Source organism: Macrobrachium nipponense, chromosome 46 (assembly GCF_015104395.2).
Source record: "Macrobrachium nipponense isolate FS-2020 chromosome 46, ASM1510439v2, whole genome shotgun sequence".
Classification (NCBI taxonomy): Eukaryota; Metazoa; Arthropoda; class Malacostraca; order Decapoda; family Palaemonidae; genus Macrobrachium; species Macrobrachium nipponense.
The window spans coordinates 20113874-20136003 of NC_061106.1; the positions used below are offsets into that span (position 1 = coordinate 20113874).

General features: G+C 40.8%; 1 protein-coding gene across 1 annotated transcript; it reads left to right on the top strand.

Annotated features, from left to right (window-relative positions):
* Positions 1-1910: 1910 nt before the first annotated feature.
* On the top strand, positions 1911-21375 carry LOC135214663 (armadillo repeat-containing protein 8-like). Its single transcript, XM_064248999.1, has 6 exons — positions 1911-2045; positions 6543-6757; positions 7168-7370; positions 16145-16269; positions 20946-21144; positions 21307-21375. Exons 1-6 carry the CDS (start codon positions 1960-1962, stop codon positions 21373-21375), a joined length of 897 nt encoding a protein of 298 aa, XP_064105069.1. The 5' UTR covers positions 1911-1959.
* Positions 21376-22130: the final 755 nt, after the last annotated feature.

The following is a 22130-nucleotide window of genomic DNA, read 5'->3' on the forward strand; positions in this document are numbered from 1 at the left end:
AGAGTAGGGGAACTTCTGGTCTTTCCTATGATGTACGACACTCCAGGGGATGGGGATCTGTGACGCTCGATTTCGTCCCGAACTTCGTTGCGAAGACTCAAAAACGTCGGTCCCTGACGACAGGTTCGAGTCCTTCACGATTCCCTCCCTAATGGACTTCACCGATAATGATGCGGATGAGATGCTTGCTTTGTCCTGTGAGGGCGCTACGGCGCTATCTGAAGAAAACTCGACACCTCAGGCCTGAGTGTCGACGCCTCTTCGTTAGCACCGGGGTAACCAAGAAAGAAGTATCCAAGAACACTCTTTCATTCTGGCTGCGTGAGGTCATCAGGAGGGCGTATGAGGCTGATGGTAGTGACGACATCCGTACGTCCGTCCGAGAGCTCACGAAGTCAGAAGTATTGGCCCCTCGTTGGCGTTTCGTAAGAACTTCTCCGTGGCGCAGGTCCTGAAGGCAGGGGTCTGGTCTACCAGACAATACCTTTACGTCCTTCTACCTTCGGGATATTGCCCACAGGTCCTTGATACCTTTTCCCTTGGGACCCGGTGGTGGCTGCTCAACAAGTTGTGTAGCTAAACCCAGACCCTCGCAGGCTGAAACAGCATCGAGTCCTGGTGTGACTGTGTGGATGGATGTGTGAGTGAGTGAGTGACTGGCTCCCTCTTCCCATCTTTTCCTCCTCCTCTACCTGTGGGCAGAGGGCCACGGTCGTCACTACGCTGGATGAGGACGAGATGCAGGTGAGCTATATGACAGAGCCCCATCCTATCCCTTTCACTAGGGATAGGAGCAGAATATCCACCACTTCCTCCTACAAGGGGGGGGAAGTGGATGCCTACAAGAGTCAAACCCATGACTTTATATTTGCTCCTGTACAGGAACAAGTTCTTACATTGCTGGTACGAAGAGATACGCTTGCCTCTCTCTTAGTACTCGGTCCAGAGGTCTGACCATTGATCCTGCGGTGCACACCCCGATCAATCGGACAGAGGCTTGGATCCCTCCCTCGCTCTTACGACCAGGGAGACTTCCAAGGTTGGGCGAACACCAGTCTGTTCACAAAAGACTCAGATTCCTCCCACCAAGAAGTGAGTCTTCCTATTGTAAAAGGACCGAAGGTTTGTATGCCGTGTCGGAACAAATGACAATTTGTCCAAAACCTGAGGTCCTTTTACACATAGTCCCACCTCATGCCACCCCTCACTCTGCAGTTTTTGCTTGGGCCAAAAGCAAAAGTGATTTGTTTACCTCCCAGTCGCGCGCGCGCGCCTGTCGGACAAGCAGTTAACTACCGAACCCCTTGTTCGAAAGCTTACAACCTATCCAGCTGCCGCTAGTACCTTCCTATTGTAAAAGGACCTCAGGTTTGTATAGTTAGGAAAAATGCAATTTTGGACAAATTGTCATATTAGAAATAGACATATATATAAATCACCACCTTTGCAGTGAGGATAGGTAGGCACATGAATAATGGTGAATCTTGTAAATGTATTATAAATTAGTATATTTCCACCTGATGCAGATTTATATATGATTCATCTAGTTATATACTGTATATGTGAAATTTTTTTTTTAATTAATAAATGCATTATTTTTTGTTGAAATTTTCACAAATAGATTTTATGTATTCGTAACAAATGAACTATTTTATTCTTTGTTGAAATCGATTTTTTTGCATAGAATTTTCATATTTGTTGGAAAAAGTCTGTGATTCCTTATTGCTGATAGGATATGTATCTCTATCAATGTCAGCCTATATCTCTGTGTAGTACTGATATCACTGAAGCATTTTAGTGTACGTACATACTTATGGACATCATTGGATGTAATATGGTAAAAGAGGGTAAGTTTGTTCATTGTTAAGTTTAGTAAACCATACATATCACTTCCATTACTGGAGATAGACCTCTTACTAGCACATTTTAGTAACTGTGGAAATTATAAAGACATTTTTCATGTTTTTGCAGGATGTGGAACACAGTAGGGCTTACATTGACCAGCTGTACTCTAATGATAATCAGAAATGTTTTCAGGCAGTAAGGTGAGTAATTAACATACTACTTTCCTAGTATAGCTGTGTAAGTAAGGCACTGTATTTATACTCTTATGAGGTTTTAGTAAACTTAATGGAATTTTAGCTTTAAATTTTTCAAGAGGGAATGGAAATTTATGGTGGCAACTTTGTTATTTAAGATGCATCTTACAGTTAAAGTTAGCTATATCTTCACACCAATTAGGCCACTCAGCATTTAAATGAAAAATCGAATGGCTGTCTGGTTGACTTGTTTAGTTCACCTGTTTTCCACCAGGGGTGTTTCGAATGTTTTAGTTCTTGTCAGAATACTCCTTGCGTTCTTGTCGCCATTGCGCTTAGGCAATTGTTGGTATTCTAATGAAGAGTGGCTGTTTTGCACCTGTTTTCAGTATTGGAAGCAAATCCAATAACATCAGTCTGATGTATAAATGGTTTTGGTGTAAACAGGGTGTTGGAATCTGAAGTAGATTAACATCATTTGTATGGCTGCAGGAGTAGTACAGAGTATGATCTTGGAATTAGATGTGAAGAATGTAGGGGATTGTTCTGAGGTCTTTATGCCTAAATATGTAATATATAGAAAAGAAAGGTTTAATTCTAGGCAATAACTCCACATGGACTGCAAGGAACGTTCCCGCGAATATGACAGCCATTAGGGATTGGGGCGTCAAATATATTTTGCTGTGTTAGTACTAAATCCTGTGGGTTAATTACAACTGACCCCCAAAATAACGGTAAATTCTTAATAAGCTGCCAAAATACTATAGGAAACTGTGATTTTCAAAGAAATACCCGACGCGGAGTTATCACCTAGCGACTTTTACATATTATGATATTACGTCGGCTCAGTTGACAGTTTAACCAATCTCTCATGTTTTGGTTATTCTAAATTCTTGTCTGCTAGCCTATTCCGCTTTCTCTGTCAAAATGAACTTGTTCGTTCCTTGCATGCTTTTTCTTTGGCTATCGGCAAATCTCTTACTACTGCCTCAATGTTCCTCTTTCAAATCTACAATGTTTATAACCCTCTTACGCCGACTAGACGTATTTTACGTCGACATTTTTTGTCTCCCGTGTGCCGACTGGACGTATTTTACGTCGACTTACAAAGTTTTTGTTTTTAAAATTTTGCGGAAAAATACTTATAAGCCTACCAGCCTAAAACTTTTGAATGACGCGCCTTGGGGGATGCTGGGAGTTCACGGATCAAGGTGTTGTTTTGTTTACAATCGTTACGCAGGCGCGCAAGCGCAAATTTCTTTCTTGCCGCACTAAAAAGTATTTGTGACACATCTCGGAAATTATTTCGTCACTTTGACATAATTTTTGTACCATTGTAAATTAGCTGTTACATGAAGTATTATATATGAAAATGTGTGCATTTTTATGTAGAATACAACAATAAAATACTCATGATTGTAGCTTTTATCAGTTTTGAGATATTTTCATATAAATAACGATAATTGCCAAAATTTCAACCTTCGGTCAACTTTGACTCTAGCGAAATGATAGAAAAACGCAATTGTAAGCTAAAACGCTTATATTCTAGTAATATTCAAGCATTTACCTTCATTTTGCAACAAATTGGAAGTCTCTAGCACAATATTTTGATTTATGGTGAATTTATGAAACAAATAACATTTTCTTTACGTCCGCGCGGTAACTCTTCCGAAAAAATCATACGTGCGATTGTGGTAATGTTTGCACCATTTTAAATTAGCCGTTACATAAAGTTTTATATATAAAAATGTGTGCAATTTCATGTAGAATATAACAAAACAAAAAATAATTGAAGGTTGTAGCTTTTCTCATTTTTGAAATATTTGTATATAAATAACGATAAGTAGAAAAAAAACCACGTTTGGTCAACTTTGACTCTACCGAAATGGTCGAAAAACGCAATTGTAAGCTAAAACTCTCACAGTCTAGTAATATTCAGTCATTTATCTTCATCTTGAAACAAATTCAAAGTCTCAGCAAAATATTTAAATTTATGGTGAATTTAAAAAAAAAATCTTTCCTTCCCTCCGCGCCGCCGGGGATTCTTCCGCCACAACAAATCTCTCCGAAATGCGTACGTACCATTCTCGGAATATTTGCTCTGTTTCATATTAGGCATTTCATAGAGTTTTATATATGAAAATGTGCGCAATTTCATGTAGAATAAAACGAAAAATATTTGAAGGTTGTAGCTTTTCTTGATTTCCAAAATAATTGCATATAAAAAATATATATAAAAAAATTCGACATTCGGTCAACTTTAACTCGTCAGATATGGTCGAAAACTGCAATTGTAAGCTAATACTCTTACAGTATAGTAATATTCAATCATTTGTCTTCATTTTGAAAGAAATTGGAAGTCTCTAGGACAATATTTAGATTTATGGTGAATTTTTGAAAAAAATATTTGTTACGTCCGCGTGTTACGAATTCATGCATTATTTTGTGATAATATTTTCTGTGTTGCTTTTATCATTTTACAATGTGTTATATACCAAAATGATTGCAATTTAGTGTACATTACAACGAAAAAAAAGTAACTTGTTACCTTTAACCGTTTTGCGCACAGCGCGATTAATTTGAATACATATATGAAATTTTGTTTTTGCTCTATCATATATCGCATTATTTATATATGATAATGATAATTTTTTTCATTTCTGATGGTTGCATACTAAACTTCAGCCAATGTCAAAAAAAGGAGCCTAAAATGAACTCTTAATCTTCAAAACTAAGCGCGCTGTGATTTAAAAAAAAAAAAAATATTTTTTCTGCTTCCGCGCTCACTCTGAAACACCTCCGGCACACGGGAGACAATTTTTTTTTTACCGCTTCAGCGTAAGAGGGATAATATCAAAGGTTCTTTCCTAGGTAGATATTATTATAGCTTCAGAGCTTTCTAACGATGTGTCGTATAGGAATGCTTTCAAGTGTGTTGAATCGCTTATGGACGTGACATGAGGCGGGAGAGTCGTTGTAACTCCTCTCCCCCTCCATCTCCCAAGCTTTCCCATTTTCTTTTGCGCCCTGTTTTCTTTCCCTCAAATGACTCGTGTGTGCGTAACTGAGTCCATTAGTCACTTAAGCCTGCCTCCCTTTTATCGATTCATTAACGTTAATACCTAAGAGTTGTTAGCTATGAAAAATACAAATTGATTAAAAATTTGTCATTTGTTCATATGCGGAACAAACCCTTTGTCTTAACAATAGGATAGAGTTATAGTACTTGGAGGAGGTCTAATCAGTGCAGATATACAGCTAACTTTAACAGTAGGTGAGTATCCAAACAAATTTTATTATGAAAATTTATATATTTTGGGAAGCATGAAGGCGCAATATGTAACATATATATTGTATAGGAGCATTCCTGTAAATCTTAAAGGTAATTATTTCTAGTTGCTGTCATTTCATAGGTCTTTTGGACCCAGGCACAATGGTCCCCACACACCACTTCTGTTTCATTTTGACACAGTTGAAATATTTTGATCAGAATCAGATGCAGTCTGTGATGACTGAAGGCTGCACTGTACCCCTAACCAGATAAACAAAATTTCACTGAAAACAAAGGAAGACAAAAATCTGTGATTAGGGGAAAAGATGCACTGACTATACTAATATTTCATGTGTATGTAATACCAAAATCAGAATGGTGGTTGGCTGAAAGATTGTTATCTAGCCTAATACTAGTAGCTTGTCAGAGCAAATGCAATTTACAAATTACATTCATCAATGGATATTTCAGTGTGCCTTCCCTCTTGATTCAACATGAAAAGGAAATAGTTGAACATTCTTATAATGCATGTTATCGTTATTATTATTTGTAGTTAAACCAGACCACTGAGTTCAAATGAGAAGCCATAAAGGTAAAAGATAACTAGTGGATTAGCATACTGCCATTCTGAACATTGTGATTTTAGCACTTCATTCTACTCTGTGGCTTCTGTTCCAAAACTATATATCGTGGCATTTTCACTGGAAAACAAATTAGCATATCTTCAAAATGTACACTGTAGTTTACATAGTTATCAAAATTACTTTTTAATATGAATAACTTAAGCACAGATGTTTGATCAGAATTTAGTTATAAGTAGTATGTACATAATGCAGATAGCTATCTTGGTTACCCCTGTTCTTTTAAAATGAGCTGAAGAGCTCAGGGTCAGTTGCTCTGTTTTTACTTATTGTATGTACTAAGTAAAGAGAAGATTGTTATTAATTTTTTTTATGAAAAACTGAAACTTTATTTCTCAAATAAATATTTCACTAATATTGGGGCTTTTTTCCTCCCAAATTGATACACAACTTATATGCAGGTAATTAAGGATTGAATCTGACAGGTACGTTGGCAGACAAGCTTCAAAGGGGAGAGGTTATTGCTTATCCCGATGTGGCATCCATTTATTACTGTTTGTCTGCTGTAGACGTGATTTTTAGTGTTTGATGTCTTCAGTAGAGAATATAACAAAGAAGGATATAAGATTGATAATTGATTATTTTTTTCAGTGAACTAAAATTTGCAGTCATTGGCAGTGTACGAGAGAAGGGATCAATTATCGAGCAGGGTATAGTAGTTAGACTCCTACAAATTCTCCAATCACAAGACATGGACATACTCCTCAAAACTGAAGTAGTAACTGTTCTTAATTCCTTAGCAAAGGGTTTACCTGAACATGCAGCATCTCTGGTCCAGGCTGGTTTATTACCAGTGCTTTGGGAACGTAAGTTAAAAAAGATATTTTCTCCTTGATTAGTACAGTAGTTTGAAGAGATACAAAGGATTAATGAAATTCATTCATGTAGTTCAATTCACTAGGATTTAGAACTGCAGAATCCTTTAAATTTCATGCTATTAGTGATTTCTCTTGTATAACAAAAATATATACTATTAAGCTTTGTTATTGAAATAGAATTTGGATGGTACCAAACTTATGGTGAAGTTTAGTAGTTACCAATATTTTTTCCAATTAGATAAAAACCATTCATTCATTATCATGCATACAAAGAAAACACATGGTACTACTATTGTAAAACATGGCTATGACTGAATTTATATTAGGAAGCATCTAATCCTCCATTGTGTAGTTAGTAAAAATAATATGGTTTTCTTTAATATTTTTATTTCTTACAGAGCTTGAAACTTGTGTGGGAGCTGGTGGAACAAACATGTACATACAGATGATTTTGTGTTGCTTACGTTCTGTATATAGACAAGGATGTGCACCTCCACCCCCAGCGTGGGACCACAAACTTCTTTCTACTCTTATTCAGCACGGTTATCATCCTCCAAGTAATCAAGAATGCGTTGCAAATATCCTTGCTCATTCTTGTAAGGTACTGTACTGTGTTCTCATTTTTGATAAACCCTTAAGCTTAACCTTCTCTTGATTCTATATTTCTTAAAATTTAGTTTGTGTAAGTCAGTTTTTTAATGCTGTATTTGGATTCCTTGAGTTTATTCATTTATTATTACTACAGTTGCACTATTTTTAACTGACCTCCTGGGGCAGATTTTGCTGAATAATGGACTGTAGGACAAGAAGTTTTCTTTCGTGTAATTAGCTCTTAGAACAACTACTTAATTGCTGTGGAAGGTGAAACAACATGTCCTGAAGGGTCGGTAGTTCTCTATAAGGTGTTTAGAGTGTTTACTTTGCCATGATAGAGCTTTTCCAGTGCTTTGGGAGAAATGTATCACTCTTTTACAAGTCAGTTTTTAATAAATTGAAATTGAAAGTCCTGTTGAATGTTTACTTAGTAAAGTAGCTGTTTTTGACATGCCTCATCATCATATTAACATTGAAGTATTTAAGGCCATTGCTATAGATGCCTTTAATCAGGTGAGTTGCAAATTCTTAGGACCATCTTTGAGGTCTTCCTTCAAGCACACTGCAGGGTCCCACAGCAGAGTTCTTTCAGGTTGAGAAAGGCTCAGGTTCTAAGGGAGTGTGTTGCAGAGGCATCTGTACATGATGTTTCAAGACCTCAGAGTCCAGAAGGAGGCCATCTACAGAGTTTTTGGAGTGTTATGTGAAGCTTTGGAGCAGGACCTTGGATGGAGAAGGTTCTCAGGCAGGAATATGTCTTACTTATGGTTATGCTTCCACCCTTGTTGACATCCTCGATATCCTTCCCTGCTTACCTTCATCATGCAGAGAAGTTCAAGTTTTGTAAAGGGAGATTTGACAATTGTTTCGTAAGGAGGCTGTTGAGCCAGTTTTAGACAAGTCACAGGGTTTTACAATTGCCTTTTTCTTGTTTCCAAGGCCTTAAGGGAGCTGGAGACCTGTTTTGGACGTTTCCACTCTCGTAAAGTCTGTTCATCAGACCCCTATTAATGGATTCATCCATTTTGGTCCTGGCAGCCATCCGATAGGTCAACTGTGGATGATTTTTATCAACATGCAGGATACTTACTTCTGGGACCTGATCCATCCTCAATCGAGACATTCTAACACCACTTGACAGTAACAGGTGATCATAGACAGTCCATCTGGGTCACCCAGTTGTTATTCTTTTGTTTATTTAGGTTATATTAAAAAAAAAAGATTTTTGTACATGAACTTTCCTGTCAGATATATACTTAGCTTTACGTCTCTGACGTCACGACAGAATTCAAAACTCGCGGCACACGCGACAGGTAGGTCAGGTGATCTACCTTACCCGCCGCTGGGTGGCGGCTGTAAGAACCAATCTCCCTTTCCAGTCAGAATTTTTCTGTCGCTGGTGTCGACTACACCTGTGGTTTTTACCTCCTGACAGCTTTATTCGTTTCTCGTTGCCTTGGATATATTTGGACTGACTTTCGGTGAAATACCTCATCTTATTGGCTTGGCATACGCGCTTGTGGATTGTTTTTGGATATTGGTTTGGATTTTTCTTTGATTTCAAGATGTCTGATGTAGAGGTTAAGAAATCTTCTATGTTTAGGGTGTGCTCTATGGATGAATGCAAGGTGAGGCTACCGAAAGCAACGGTAGATCCTCACACAGTATGCTTTAAATGTAAGGGTAAAGAATGTTCCTTTATTAACCCGTGTAATGAGTGTGAGAAGTTGGATGAGGGTGAATGGAAGTCTCTTTCTTCCTACTTAAGGAAGTTGGAGAAAGACAGGGTGAGAAAAAGCCTCGTCTAGAAGTTCTAGTAAGTCTCGTATTTGAGCGAGGTAGAAGTTAGACATAATACCTGTCGTAGCACTAGATCCTTCTCCCGTTTCAGCTCCTGCTCCCTGCATCGAACCTAAAGAATTACGCCTTCGGAAGTGGCAACCATAAGAGCCACGATCCTTAGCATGGAGAAGAAAATTCGTTCGTTGCAAGGTAAGAGTAATAGTGAAGGTGATTTGTGCAGTGACCCCAGTGCAGTGGAGGGTGCGTCTGATCGGCTCCTTAATGCTTCCAGGCCTAGACCTCTTCCAGACTCCCAGTCCCAGTGGAGGAGGAAAGTCAACAGCCGCAGGAAGGTTAGGGAGAACCCCCACCGATCAGGCGTCCCCTGGGTAGATCCTGATGTTCGTTCCCAGGCTGCCTTAATTCGCGCCAAGAAGGAGGTGTTACGCCAATGCTTCTCTTCTTCTTCATCACCTTCTCTAGAAGAGGATGGAGCGCCTCGGATCATCTCGACCGTTGAAGAGAGCCTGGAAGGCTCCTTGCGCCTTCCTTCCAGCCCGGAATGTTTTCCGGGAAGAGCCTGAAGTGGATATCAAGAAACCCAGGAGGGATCAGGAGTTCCCGCCTCAGAGTAGGCTTCGATCCTCATCCCCTGTGGAGGATTTTGCAAGATCTCCAGCTCGGATTCTTGCGGGGCTGCAAGCTCAGATTTCGGCTCTGGCGGGCTCCTTGGCTGGAGGCACGCGTCGTAAGAAGGACGTCTCTCTCCCCGTCAAGAAGTCTAGGCTACCTTCTCCTGCTTTGCCTTCTCAGTCGGAGGCGGCTCTCTCTCCTGTAACAGCGGATGGAATGAGGCGCTCTTCCCTCGGCAGACGCCTGTCGTCTTCCAGGCGCCAATCGCCCAAGAAGCTTTCTCCTGGCGACTTCATTTCTCCAGTAGAAAGGGATCAAGCGCCTAGTAGGCGCTCGTCTAAAGATAAGCGCACAGCTTCGTCTTCTCGCTCCTTTCCGAAGAACCTCCAATCTCCGGATAAGAGAGCCTCCTCATACATGGACTCTTCCAGAGACAGGATCTCTCCTTATGTCAGGCGCCTAGAGCCTGGTAGGCGCTACTCCCCAAGTAGCCGTTCTCCCGCTGCCAAGCGCTGTGCGGAAGATAGGCGCTTCTCTCCTGATAGGCGCGTTTCACCTGTTAGCCGCTCTGTTCAGGTCAGGCGTAAAGAGCCTGAAAGAAATTTCTCGGCTGATAGACTAGCTTTTGCAGAGACCCACGCGTCTCGATCTAAGTATTTGGATCATGGTAGACGCCTGTCTCCGAGTACGACTTCTTCTCCAGGGATTCGCTCTCCTGTTGGTAGGCGCCAAGAGCCTAGCAGGCGTTCTCCTCATTTTAGGCACAGTTCGCCAGGCAGCCGCTCTCCTTTTGACAGGCGCATGGATTCTGATAGGCGCCGTGAGCATAGTAGGCTCTCCTCTCCTAGCAGGCGGTCTCCTTTGGACTCCCGTGTATCTAGGAGCAGACTACAGGATCACAGAGGACTCACTCATCGGAGTAGGAAGGACGCATTCGATAGGAGCTCTCCCGAAGCTTTGGCTTCCCCTGATAGGCGCCAGACGGCTGCCAGACGGCTGCCAGACACTCATCACTAGATAGACGCACTTCTTTAGAGAAGTCCAGCTGCTCTCGTAAAGAAGCGGAAGGTTCTTCGGTGGATGAAATAGAACCTTCAGAAGAGGACTTGGTAAAGGATTCTTCGGTCTCGTCCTACAAGATCCTGACAGACCTCCTTCTTCAAGAGTTTGAAGACGCTCTTACTCCCGTCGCTCCTCCTTCTCCTCTCTCGTTATTCTCGACATCTAAGAAGACGAAGGTTTCCTCCTGTGTGAGGATGAAACCAACCATCTCAATGAAGAAGGCTTTGAGAGGTTTTGGTAATTGGCTTCTTTCTAAGGAGGAGAAAGGGAAGACTGTGTTTTCTTCCCCTCCTTCTAAGCTGACGGGCAGACTAGTCTTCTGGTATGAGTCTGGAGAACCCCTAGGCCTGGGTCTGCCGTCATCTGCAGACGCGGACTTCTCTTCACTGGTGGATGCCTCACGACGCTCGGCCCTCTTGTCGGCTAGACTACCTGGGCTATGAACGAGCTCGACCACCTGTTGAAGGGAATGTTCAGTCTTGGAAGTCTTCAACTTCCTTGACTGGTCTTTGGGGGTCTTGGCTAAAAGGACTCAGAACCCGGATTCCATTTCGCCCGAGGATCTCAACCGTGTACTGACGTGCATGGATAAGGCAGTTAGAGATGGATCGAGCGAAGTAGCCTCCCTGTTTGGAGCAGGGGTTCTTAAGAAAAGATCGGTCTTCTGCTCTTTTCTGACAAAGTCCGTCTCTCATGCTCAGAGAGCCTCGCTACTCTATTCGCAACTCTCGCCGCTTCTCTTCCCAAAGAAGATAATCCAGGACATCTCGGGAGCTATCTCCGCTAAGGCTACTCAAGACATGCTCGCTCAGTCTGCCCGGAAACCTAGGACCACCTTCCAGACGAAGACTAAGAAGGAGACTCCGGCTAGACAGGAGCCCTTGCGAGGGGGCCCTCCTTCTAGAGCCTCTACCTCAACAGGTAATAGACCCTTCAAGAGAGGAAGATCCTTCTCGCGCTCATCCAGAGCGAAGAAGTAGGAAAGAAGTCCTCCAGACATCAGTAGGTGCCAGACTTCTAAGATTCGCAGAAGCCTGGGCAAAGAGGAGCGGACAACTGGTCCCTCTCGATTATCCGGAAAGGATATCTGATTCCCTTTTCGGAGAAAACCACCTTTGACGACGACTCCGAGGGAGTTGGTGGCCAGGTACAGGGATCCCATCATGAGCCACGCTCTTACTCTGGCAGTAGAACAAATGCTAGAGAAAGAGGCTATAGAGCTAGTGAGCGACCCATGCTCAGCGGGCTTTTACAACCGCCTGTTTCTAGTTCCAAAAGCCTCAGGAGGATGGAGACCGGTTCTGGATGTAAGCGCCCTGAATTTCTTTGTAGAAAAGAGGAAGTTCGCCATGTAGACGACATCCTCAGTGTTGGCGGCTCTTCGTCCAGGGGATTGGATGGTGTCCCTAGATCTTCAGGACGCTTACTTCCATGTGCCGATCCATCCTTCTTCAAGGAAATACCTCAGGTTCATGATGGGAGGAAGGATATTCCAATTCAGGGCCTTGTGTTTCGGCCTTTCAACAGCCCCTCAGGTCTTCACAGGACTAATGAAAAATGTAGCAAGATGGCTACATTTGGAGGGAGTGAGGGTGTCCCTTTACTTGGACGACTGGCTGATCAGAGCCAAGTCACAGAAAAGATGTTTGGAGGACCTACAAAAGACCCTTTTCATGGCGAGTTCTCTGGGACTTTTGGTGAACTTTCAAAAGTCTCAGTTAATCCCCAGTCAAGATCGTATCTATCTGGGGATTCGGATGGTTTCTCTGGATTTTCGGGCTTTTCCTTCTCCAGAAAGGATAGCCCGAGGGTCAGATAAAGTCAAAGCCTTCCTAGAGAAAGACGTATGCACAGCGAGGGAGTGGATGAGTTTGTTGGGGACACTCTCCTCGTTGGACCAATTCCTTTCTCTAGGAAGGTTGCACCTCAGACCTCTCCAGTTCTTTCTACATCGGAACTGGCGGTGTCGCTCTCAAAACCTAGAGTTCTCCTTCAAGATTTCAAGAGAAATCAAGAAGGACCTCTTTTGGTGGGCGAATCCTCTCAGGTTTGCAGAAGGGATGTCCCTTCACATTCCGAACCCCAACCAAGTGTTGTATTCCGACGTGTCGGAAACAGGTTGGGGAGCAACGCTCGGCTCAAGAGAAGTGTCAGGCACCTGGAAGAAGGAACAGGTGACCTGGCACATCAACAAGAAAGAGCTGATGGCTGTTTGGCTAGCTTTGAAAGCATTCGAGCCCTACGTCCTAGCTTCGGCAGTTCAGATAAACTCGGACAACACCACGGCCCTGGCATACATCAGGAAGCAAGGGGGAACTCACTCCTTCTCCCTGTACGAGACAGCAAAAGAACTTCTGCTGTGGGCAGAGGAAAGGAAGATTTGTCTCCTTACCAGGTTCGTACAGGGAGAAAAGAACGTCAGAGCAGACCTCCTGAGCAGGAAAGATCAAGTCCTGCCGGCGGAGTGGACGCTTCACGAGGATGTTTGCCAGGACCTGTGGAGACTTTGGGGCAGGCCTCACATAGACCTCTTCGCCACAGCCAAGGATGCGAGGATAGACAACTACTGCTCTCCGATATCGGACCCGAGGGCAGTGTCAATAGATGCTTTTCTCCTAGATTGGAAGGGCCTAGACATGTACTCTTTTCCTCCCTTCAAGATACTGGGAGAAACTCTCAAGAAGTTTGCAGAATCGGAGGTAGCAAGGATGACGCTGATAGCCCCTTTCTGGCCCCCACAACAAGTATGGTCTTTCACAGAGGTACTGGAATGGATTAGTAGACATTCCGAGATCATTACCACAGAGGATCGATCTGCTCAGACAACCCCACTTCGCAGGTATCACAGAAACCTCCCCCCGCTCTCGGTCTGACTGGCTTCAGACTGTCAAAAGTTTGGTCAGAGCGAGAGGGTTTTCTGCAAGAGCTGCAACTGCTATCGCAGCAGCAAGAAGGCCCTCTACCCTTAGAGTCTACCAATCGAAGTGGGACGTATTTCCGACGGTGGTGTAGGAACCATCACTTTTCCTCTTCCAGTACCTCTGTAACCCAAATAGCAGACTTCTTACTTTTCCTTAGGGAAAAAAGTGGACTGGCGGTATCAACCATTAAAGGTTATCGTAGCATGCTGGCTGCAGTGTTTAGGCACAGATACTTAAACATTTCAGAAGACAAAGACCTTCATGATCTAATAAGATCTTTTGAAACATCCAAAAGGTTTCGCCAGAGATTTCCGAGTTGGAATCTGGATGTAGTGCTACGCTTCCTTAGGTCCCCTAAGTTCGAACCACCTCAGTCTGCCTCTTTTAGAGACCTCACGAGGAAGACACTTTTTCTCATGGCATTGGCTTCCGCAAAAAGGATTAGTGAACTCCATGCAATAGAAGGGAGAGTGGGGTTCAGAGGAGATGCAGCGATCTGTGCAGTTCCTACCTTCGTTCTTGGCTAAGAACGAGAACCCCTCAAATCCTTGGCCTAGGAGTTTTGAAGTCCGAGGTTTATCTGCCTTAGTAGGCGAGGAAGCAGAGAGGTCACTTTGCCCAGTACGAAGTTTAAAGTTTTATCTTCGGAGAAAGAAGAAACTTAAGGGCAATGATGTCAACCTTTGGTGCTCTGTAAGAGATCCAAGGAGGGCTCTTTCGAAGAATGCGCTTTCTTCTTCATCAGAAGCCTGGTGAAAGAAGCACATGCGATATGTGATGAAAGTCAATTCAAGCTTCTGAAGGTCAAAAGCTCATGAGGTAAGAGCTATTGCCACTTCATTAACTTTCAATAAAAACTATCCCTGAGTAATATTATGAAAGCAACATTCTGGCGTTTGCAACTCAGTCTTCGCAAACCACTATCTGAGAGACGTCAAAATCACGTATGAAAAGTGCTTCGCGTTAGGCCCGTACGTATCGGCGGATTCGGTGCTGGGGCAGGGAGCTGTGACATATCCTTTGTAGTATATTTTTTCCCCCTTGTTTAGGTTGTAAGTTTTTTGGTTGTTTGAAAGAGCATGCGGGTAGGCATCTCTTTCATGTCGTATGTCTAACAATGATTAGATTGGTTAGGTGATCGGTTTATGTTTGAGCTCCTTGCAATGATAGTGGTTAGGTTCTGTCATATAAGAGGGCGAATCCCCTTTGACAAGATCCTGCTCGGATTCTATCAAGTAAGCGGATACCAAATTCCTTTGATATACCCAAAGAGTCTGTCAGCTGTAGGTCACGCCCTCGCTGAAGCTCTTCAGGCAACGCAGACTAATAGACAGTAATGCCTAAACAGGTAAGAACCAAGGTTGTATTTTACATCCTACAACAGGTGTTGTTTCCCCCTTTTTCCATATTAATATTGCTGTCTCTTTCCCTCCACCAAGGGTGTCAATCAGCTAAGTATATATCTGACAGGAAAGTTCATGTACAAAAATGTTATTGTTAGTATACAATAAGGTTTTGTACATACTTACCTGGCAGATATATACAATTGATGGCCCTCCCAGCCTCCCCTCAGGAGACAGGTGGAAGAGAAAAAATTCTGACTGGAAAGGGAGATTGGTTCTTACAGCCGCCACCCGCCACCCAGCGGCGGGTAAGGTAGATCACCTGACCTACCTGTCGCGTGTGCCGCGAGTTTTGAATTCTGTCGTGACGTCAGAGACGTAAAGCTAAGTATATATCTGCCAGGTAAGTATGTACAAAACCTTATTGTATACTAACAAAAACATATTTGTGAATAAAATTCACATAACTTATTACAGTACCATATATCCCCTGTAGGGGGATAAATAGTAATGTATATAGTACTGTTGTCAGTTCACCCTATGTGGTCAGTGCACCTCATGTGGTGAACTATAGGCATTACTTAGGTTCTTTACAGTGTCCCTTTGGTCCATAGCTGCAACCTTATTCATTCCTTTTGCTGTACCTCCCTTCATATTCTAATTCTTCCATATTACTTTCCACCCTCTCCTTCTTAACCATTTTCCTCCTGTTACACTTTTAAAACCTTTCTACATACTTTCTATTTCCCTTTCAGTGCTGAATAACCTCATAGGTCCCAGTGCTTGGCCTTTGGTAAAAATTTTATATTTTGTTCCATTCCCTTACCACATATATCAAGAAAAATACTTAAAATTTCCTAATTACAAAGGTATATTATATTTATTGATTAGTTTTGGTAAGGAAAATCACTGAGTATCAAACTAGTCATATTTCAATTATTTTAATAGTGTATTGATGTCTCATTTATTGTTAGTTTTTGATAATCTTTCCAATATAGTAGGTTTTCTTATTTCATGATATATATCCTTTTTTCTTTCAGACTTGTGAGCAGCAGCAGCAGTTAGTTGAAGCTGGTGGAGCTGAACTGATAGCTTGCATGTTATGTTCACCAGTTACACGAGTACAGCTTCCTGCCTTGCACTGCCTTGCTGCTATGTGTTATAAGTAAGTATAGTATGTAAAAAGTTCTTTTATTCATTATTATTTGGTATGAATCTGACCTACTGTTAAAAATAGCTTATGTCTCCATGCCGATATACAAGTCGGTGTTCACAAAAAATATCAAATGGCTGATCCCAGATGACTTAATTATACCTGCTGTCCACCAGTTGTTTCATGGTTTTGTCTGATTTGTTGCTTTCATGGTACTGTACATTTATTTTTCCTAGGATTCATTCCTCTGGAATCAAGGCTAAGGATATCAGGTTCTGGAAGAATGATTACTGTATTAGCAGGATGTTGATTTTTGAGGTAGGGGTAAAAAGTATGATTTTTAGAATAGATGGGACGAGTGTAAGGTTTTTCGTAGAACTTCATGCTTAAATTCAATAGTATAGGCGAGGAAGGGAAGCAGATAGATTGCAAAAGCAAATAGGTAGGTTAGGTCGTAAGCCTGTCGTTTCTCCTCTTCTCCAGGTGCTTTGTCTATAATTTTCCTTACTCATTCTATGGCTTTTTAATTTCTAATGCTTTAGCAAGTACTAAGACATCCAGTTTAACTATGCCTGCCGCTCCCCTTTTGGTTTAGGAAAAACATGTTGAGAAATTAGAACAGGTCACAACTTATTTTAGTCTGTAAAAGGTTTGTCTGAATTTTGGTAAGGGAACTGTTATGGGTCCCCCATCATTAGTGTGTGAAAATTTTCGCATTCCCCTGTAAGAGGTATGGTGTTGGTACCCACATCTAGCTACAGTATAGCTCAAGCCTTGTACTTCTCTGAGACAGTTGGAAGAATCCACTGCAGACTCAGTTCTTGGGGCAATGTAGTTCTGTGCCTTCCATCACCTGCCTTTCGTTTTTCACGTTCTAAGTCTTTTAATGTGTTAGCAAAAATCATTTTAGTAAACTTAAATCTCTTTGTGATTGATTCAACTTATTTCCTTGTCATTGGTCATCTAGTAATGAGGTTGTCAAAACTGATAGGAATGCTGAAGTATTAGTATGGACTGTGTTATTACCGTAATAATAATGTTTCCATAGTAAGTTATACTTACTCTGCTATGTTAACTCAATTGTTAAACCTCTTTCCCCTTAAATGCACTTGTTTGTTTCTGCCTCTTAATTTTTCTCTTCCCAGTTCTACCATGGTTGTAGGATCTTCTGTTGTTTTCAGGCTATTTTATTCCAGCTTCTTTTCTTTCAGAGGGTGTGTCGATGGGAATGCTGTTAAGTCTGTGAGTTGCTTTCAGACGAGGTGGGACGTCAGCAACGTTGCTGTCGCTCCTCTTCCCCCCACCTCCTGACACAATGTCTTTTGCTTAGCCAACTTTAAGTGTTTGACTCATGGTGAACCACTTCAGACTGCATTTCCCTCAGTTTCCCCTTTCACCGAGTCAATTTGTTGTGGGTAGTTGGCTGCTGTTACCTGCTATTGTCCCACCTCCTCTTCTGGCAGAATAAGAGTGAATTGGAGGAATTTCCTTCAGTTTTTCAGTGTTTGCTGGATTGTTGGGCCTTTCTTTATGCACATATAGTGGAGGATAAAGGTAGCAATTAGGTCTCTTATCTTTGAGTATTTTTGCCAACCCATTAAGTACTTGAAGAAACCAAAGCTCTCTCCTTCAATTAAAGCATATGTCGTAAATTTTCACCAACTCTGTTGCACAAATCTTCCTTTTAGGTTGCCAGTTCTTGTCTTCCTGGTTTTTGTGTCCCAAGAGGATTTTAGTGAGGAAAGTTGTAGTTTTTGACCTGAGTGGTCAAAGCCATTTCTGATGCTGCAGTTGAATATTCTTGTGGTCCAGGTCTTTTCTGATGCTGCCGGTGAATGTTCATGCTTATACGAACTTGGTTCTGAAGAAGTTAGAATGGGTATGTTCCTATCTGTCATCAAAGGTTTCTCCTGCACAGGAGATGGCATATGTTTTGGGTTCTCCTTCAGGTTCCCTTCTAGGTATGACCCTTTTTAAAGGTGATAAGGGAAAATATATTGGTACAAGTTGAGCTTCTTCCTCACAAGTCTTGTAAACCTTTCAGAGATCTGTTCAGCTCTCAGGATCTGGTCGGAGGCAGGCCAAATGCAGGCCTTTTGGCATATTTGGAGAGATTTAGGAGCAGAACCTCGGGTGGTGTAGGTACTGAAGGAGAGTTATTATTCCATGTATTCTCCCTCTACTTTGTTCGTCTCCTGTAGCAAGTTCCTTCATATCTTCTCTGGCAGAGTATCTTGTTCTTCAGTAGGAGGTTGTAAATAGATAAGAATGAAATGGAGCAGGTGTCTATAATTCTCTAGGATTTTACCTCCACTTTTTCCAAGCACCATATAGCAATAGATCCTCAGTTGTGCAAGTTCTGTTGATGTGTATTTGCAGGGAAGGCATTTCTGTTCAAGGTTCTTTGTTTCAGCTTGTGTACAACACCTCAATATTCGCTGTTACCCCTATGCTAATTCATTGGCTGCCTTTTCATTTGCACTCAGTAAGGTAAACCAAGTAACAAAGGGAATTGTAAACTAAATGATTGATGGAAGGTAAGCTAGGTAAACTTCATATGTCACAGAAGTCATATAACGAAGGTACAATTCAGTAAAATAAAGAAAACGTATGTACTGTACGTAGAGGTTGCAGAAATTTTGCACTTTGTTGAAAAATCGCTGAGGAAAATTAGTTAGGTCCCAATGAAAATTTTGCAAATCCAGAATTGCGAGTGCATGGGGGTATGGCTGTACTTTCAAAGTTATAGTTCCGTGCTTTCCTCGGTATTGTGTCATGTGCAATTGGATCTAGCTAAAGATCAGTACCTCAAGGTGTTGAGATCAGTTGGAATTAAGTTCCATTGAAGTATTTACTATGAAACTTTTTAATAGCACTGTTGGCAGTTAAAAGAGTTAAGTTTCTTGCAAGCACTCTCCTTAAGGCTGTTGTAAAATGAATGCTATTTCATCTTTTGCCTTAGAGCTGAGAATGATGTTAGGCTAATTTTTTCTAAGGGCTAAGAATTCCAAATTTAACCTCTTTGTTGGGGAAAGAAGAGGAAACTCCTCTCTGCCCAATTAAGGCAATTAGAATCATTTAGTTATGTTAAGCCTGGAAGAGGCAAAGTTAACCTTTAGTATTGTGGTTTTAGAAAACCTAGAAACGTCTTTGTTAAAGAACACGATGTTTTGTCATGTGAGCAGGCTAGTGCATGAGAAACTAATTTCATACCTTTTACTGTTATAGAAGGTAAATATTCATTGTGTAAGAGTAGTTGCGACTTCATTTAGTTTTATGACAGCCAGTTTGTTTCTTGAGAATGTGATTAATGCAGCACAGTAGAAGTGCAATTGGCCACTCACAACCTTCAGTACACAGAATCGAGTCTGAAAACAGTCAAGCCCTTAGTCCGCTAGTAGTAGTGGGTAAAGTCTTTTCCTAACTGAAGAGAGAGGATTTTTATTTTACATCCCAGGTCTTGATAAACATAAAGGTATTTGATTTGAGTTGACTGTCCCCTCATGCTGCTTGTTTCATGCTGGCTGAATTGAAATGGTTTTCTCTGCAAGGCTGCTCTTCACTGCAAACATATGAGAGCCTTGCTCCTTGAATGAAGTCCAACTTTTGGCAGCAGTAAGATCCAGAAAGGATTCCAGATCAAGTAAGATGTTTTGGGCTTCATGCAAGAAGCTTATGTTTGATTTGCTGAGTGAATTTTGTCTAGCTGCACTATCCACCTTTGTCTTCTCAGTGTGGGAACCAGCTGACGGCTATCTTTAACAGGCCTCATATACTGCCCATTCAGCTCTGTTGTTTTTCATTCAACTAATTGTATCAAATTAATTTGATAACAATCGATATATATCCTATTGTATTTAAAATGAAATCCAGGAAAATCACTTGGATTGCAAGGTGATATTTATGTACACTACACCTGTTGATATCTTGACATTTGATTGTGGCTAAACACTTTAATATTTACGTTATGATTTTCAAGTGTGCTGAAGCAAGTTTGTGTATGAAGTACCTCAAACAGCACTGTATGGAAGATCAAACAATACTCAATGGATGTTTCAGATCATATTGCTATATGAAGTATTTGTTTATAGTCTATCTTTTAAGATTGACTTACATCCATGGCTTGTTTTTCTTCATAGGAAACTTTATTTGTTAATACGTAAGTCCCAGACAGTGGTGTTACGCTAATTGTAACAGTTCAGTTCATTTTAGATATACTATCTTGAATACATTCATAAATACCAATGTAACCAAGGACTCATCCAGATAAATTTATAAAGCAAAAATTACATAAATATGATTATGTATTCACTTCAAGGAGCAGTGATGTACCCAAACATAGAAAAATCCTTGTGGACAGTGGCATAATTTTGTTATCTGTTGTGTTATTTAATAGAAATTTTTATTGTTGTGTTATTTAATAGAAATTTTTATTGTTGATATTATACTATTTTAATGAATGGCTGTAAGTTGTAACTTAATTTTTTAAGATAGAGAAATCAGTGGATTAAAACCTATACTACTTCATTGTTTTTTTTTATAATGTATCAGGTGTTCTGAAGCCTCTTATGCACACTAAGATCTTTTCCTGTGTTTTGTGGGGTTACATGTAGTTCAGAGATTAAGAAATTCAGTTCTAATGCAGAAGAGGAGCAGACAAATAAATTTTTAAAATTTTTCCTCACCAGCAATGAGAGAGTATCTTCCATAGTTTCTACAAAGAGTTATGGTGGGAAGGCTGTGCCAGACTTACTTGTTGGTTTGATGGCTCGAGATAGACCTAGAGAGTTGCAGCTAGCAGCTGCCACATCTTTAACTTTCTTGCATCGGGCAGGAGCATTGTCAGCTGATGATCCGAAGATAATCTTTAAAACGCTTCAGTGTTTGGTATGTATACCTTGCTGATGAGAAATTTTCATAAGAATTTTATTTCGTCTTGTTTGATTAGTGTTTAGTTAATGCTCTTGTGAATTTTCCAAGTTTTGTTTTCCAGGTGAATGAGGTATTAATAATTCTAGAGTATATACTGGTGTGCATATTTCAAATAAGATTAAGACAAAGAATTCCAACAATTTAGCAGGTACTCAGTGTGTTCTGAAATGCTTGGCTCTGCCATGATCTCTAGACTATGAGTTTTCCATGGTCTAAGATTTGAAAATGGTTTTAAGAATGTAAAGCATTGTAAAGCTAAGCCTTTTTGTAATTATGACAGAGCCAAGGATTAAAATAGATATTTATAGAGCCTCCAAAAAGTAGGTAATTTTGAGAGCAAGGAAACGGAAACAAAGAAGTTTAATTTTAATGTCTTGACTACAGAAATAACTAACATGGTAATGGGTTAAAGAGGGGTGTGTAGGTCGCTCCACATGACTTGTGACCAAGCACAGATGCCAAATAGTGCCTTGTGTACAAAATTTTTTACCTTTACTGCTTTCCAGCTTGGCGCTAGAAGATTTATCCTAATGTTGAAGACCAAGGGTTTGTTCGTTATGAAAAATACAAAATGATTAAAAATTTGTCATTTTTGTGTGGATATCAAACAGAAAGGAATGTAAAAACAATGTTTGCAAGTGTAGAACACAAAGGCAGATGGAAAAACCACTGAACATTTGTATTGCAATATGATAAGTGATAAATATATAGAGAGAAGCATGGCAAAGCAATGAAATTGTGTAATTTCTGAGCTCTATTGCAAGCAAATCTAGTCATGTTTCCAAGTCACTTTGAGTATTTTTTTTTTTTTTTTTTTTTTTTTTTTTATCTGAAGGTTTTTAGTAATAACTTTGCAGTCTTTGGCAGATCAGGATCCATATGCAAAAGCTGTTTGCATGGTGACATTAGAAATTACTACTTAAAATGCTCTTTATTTAAAA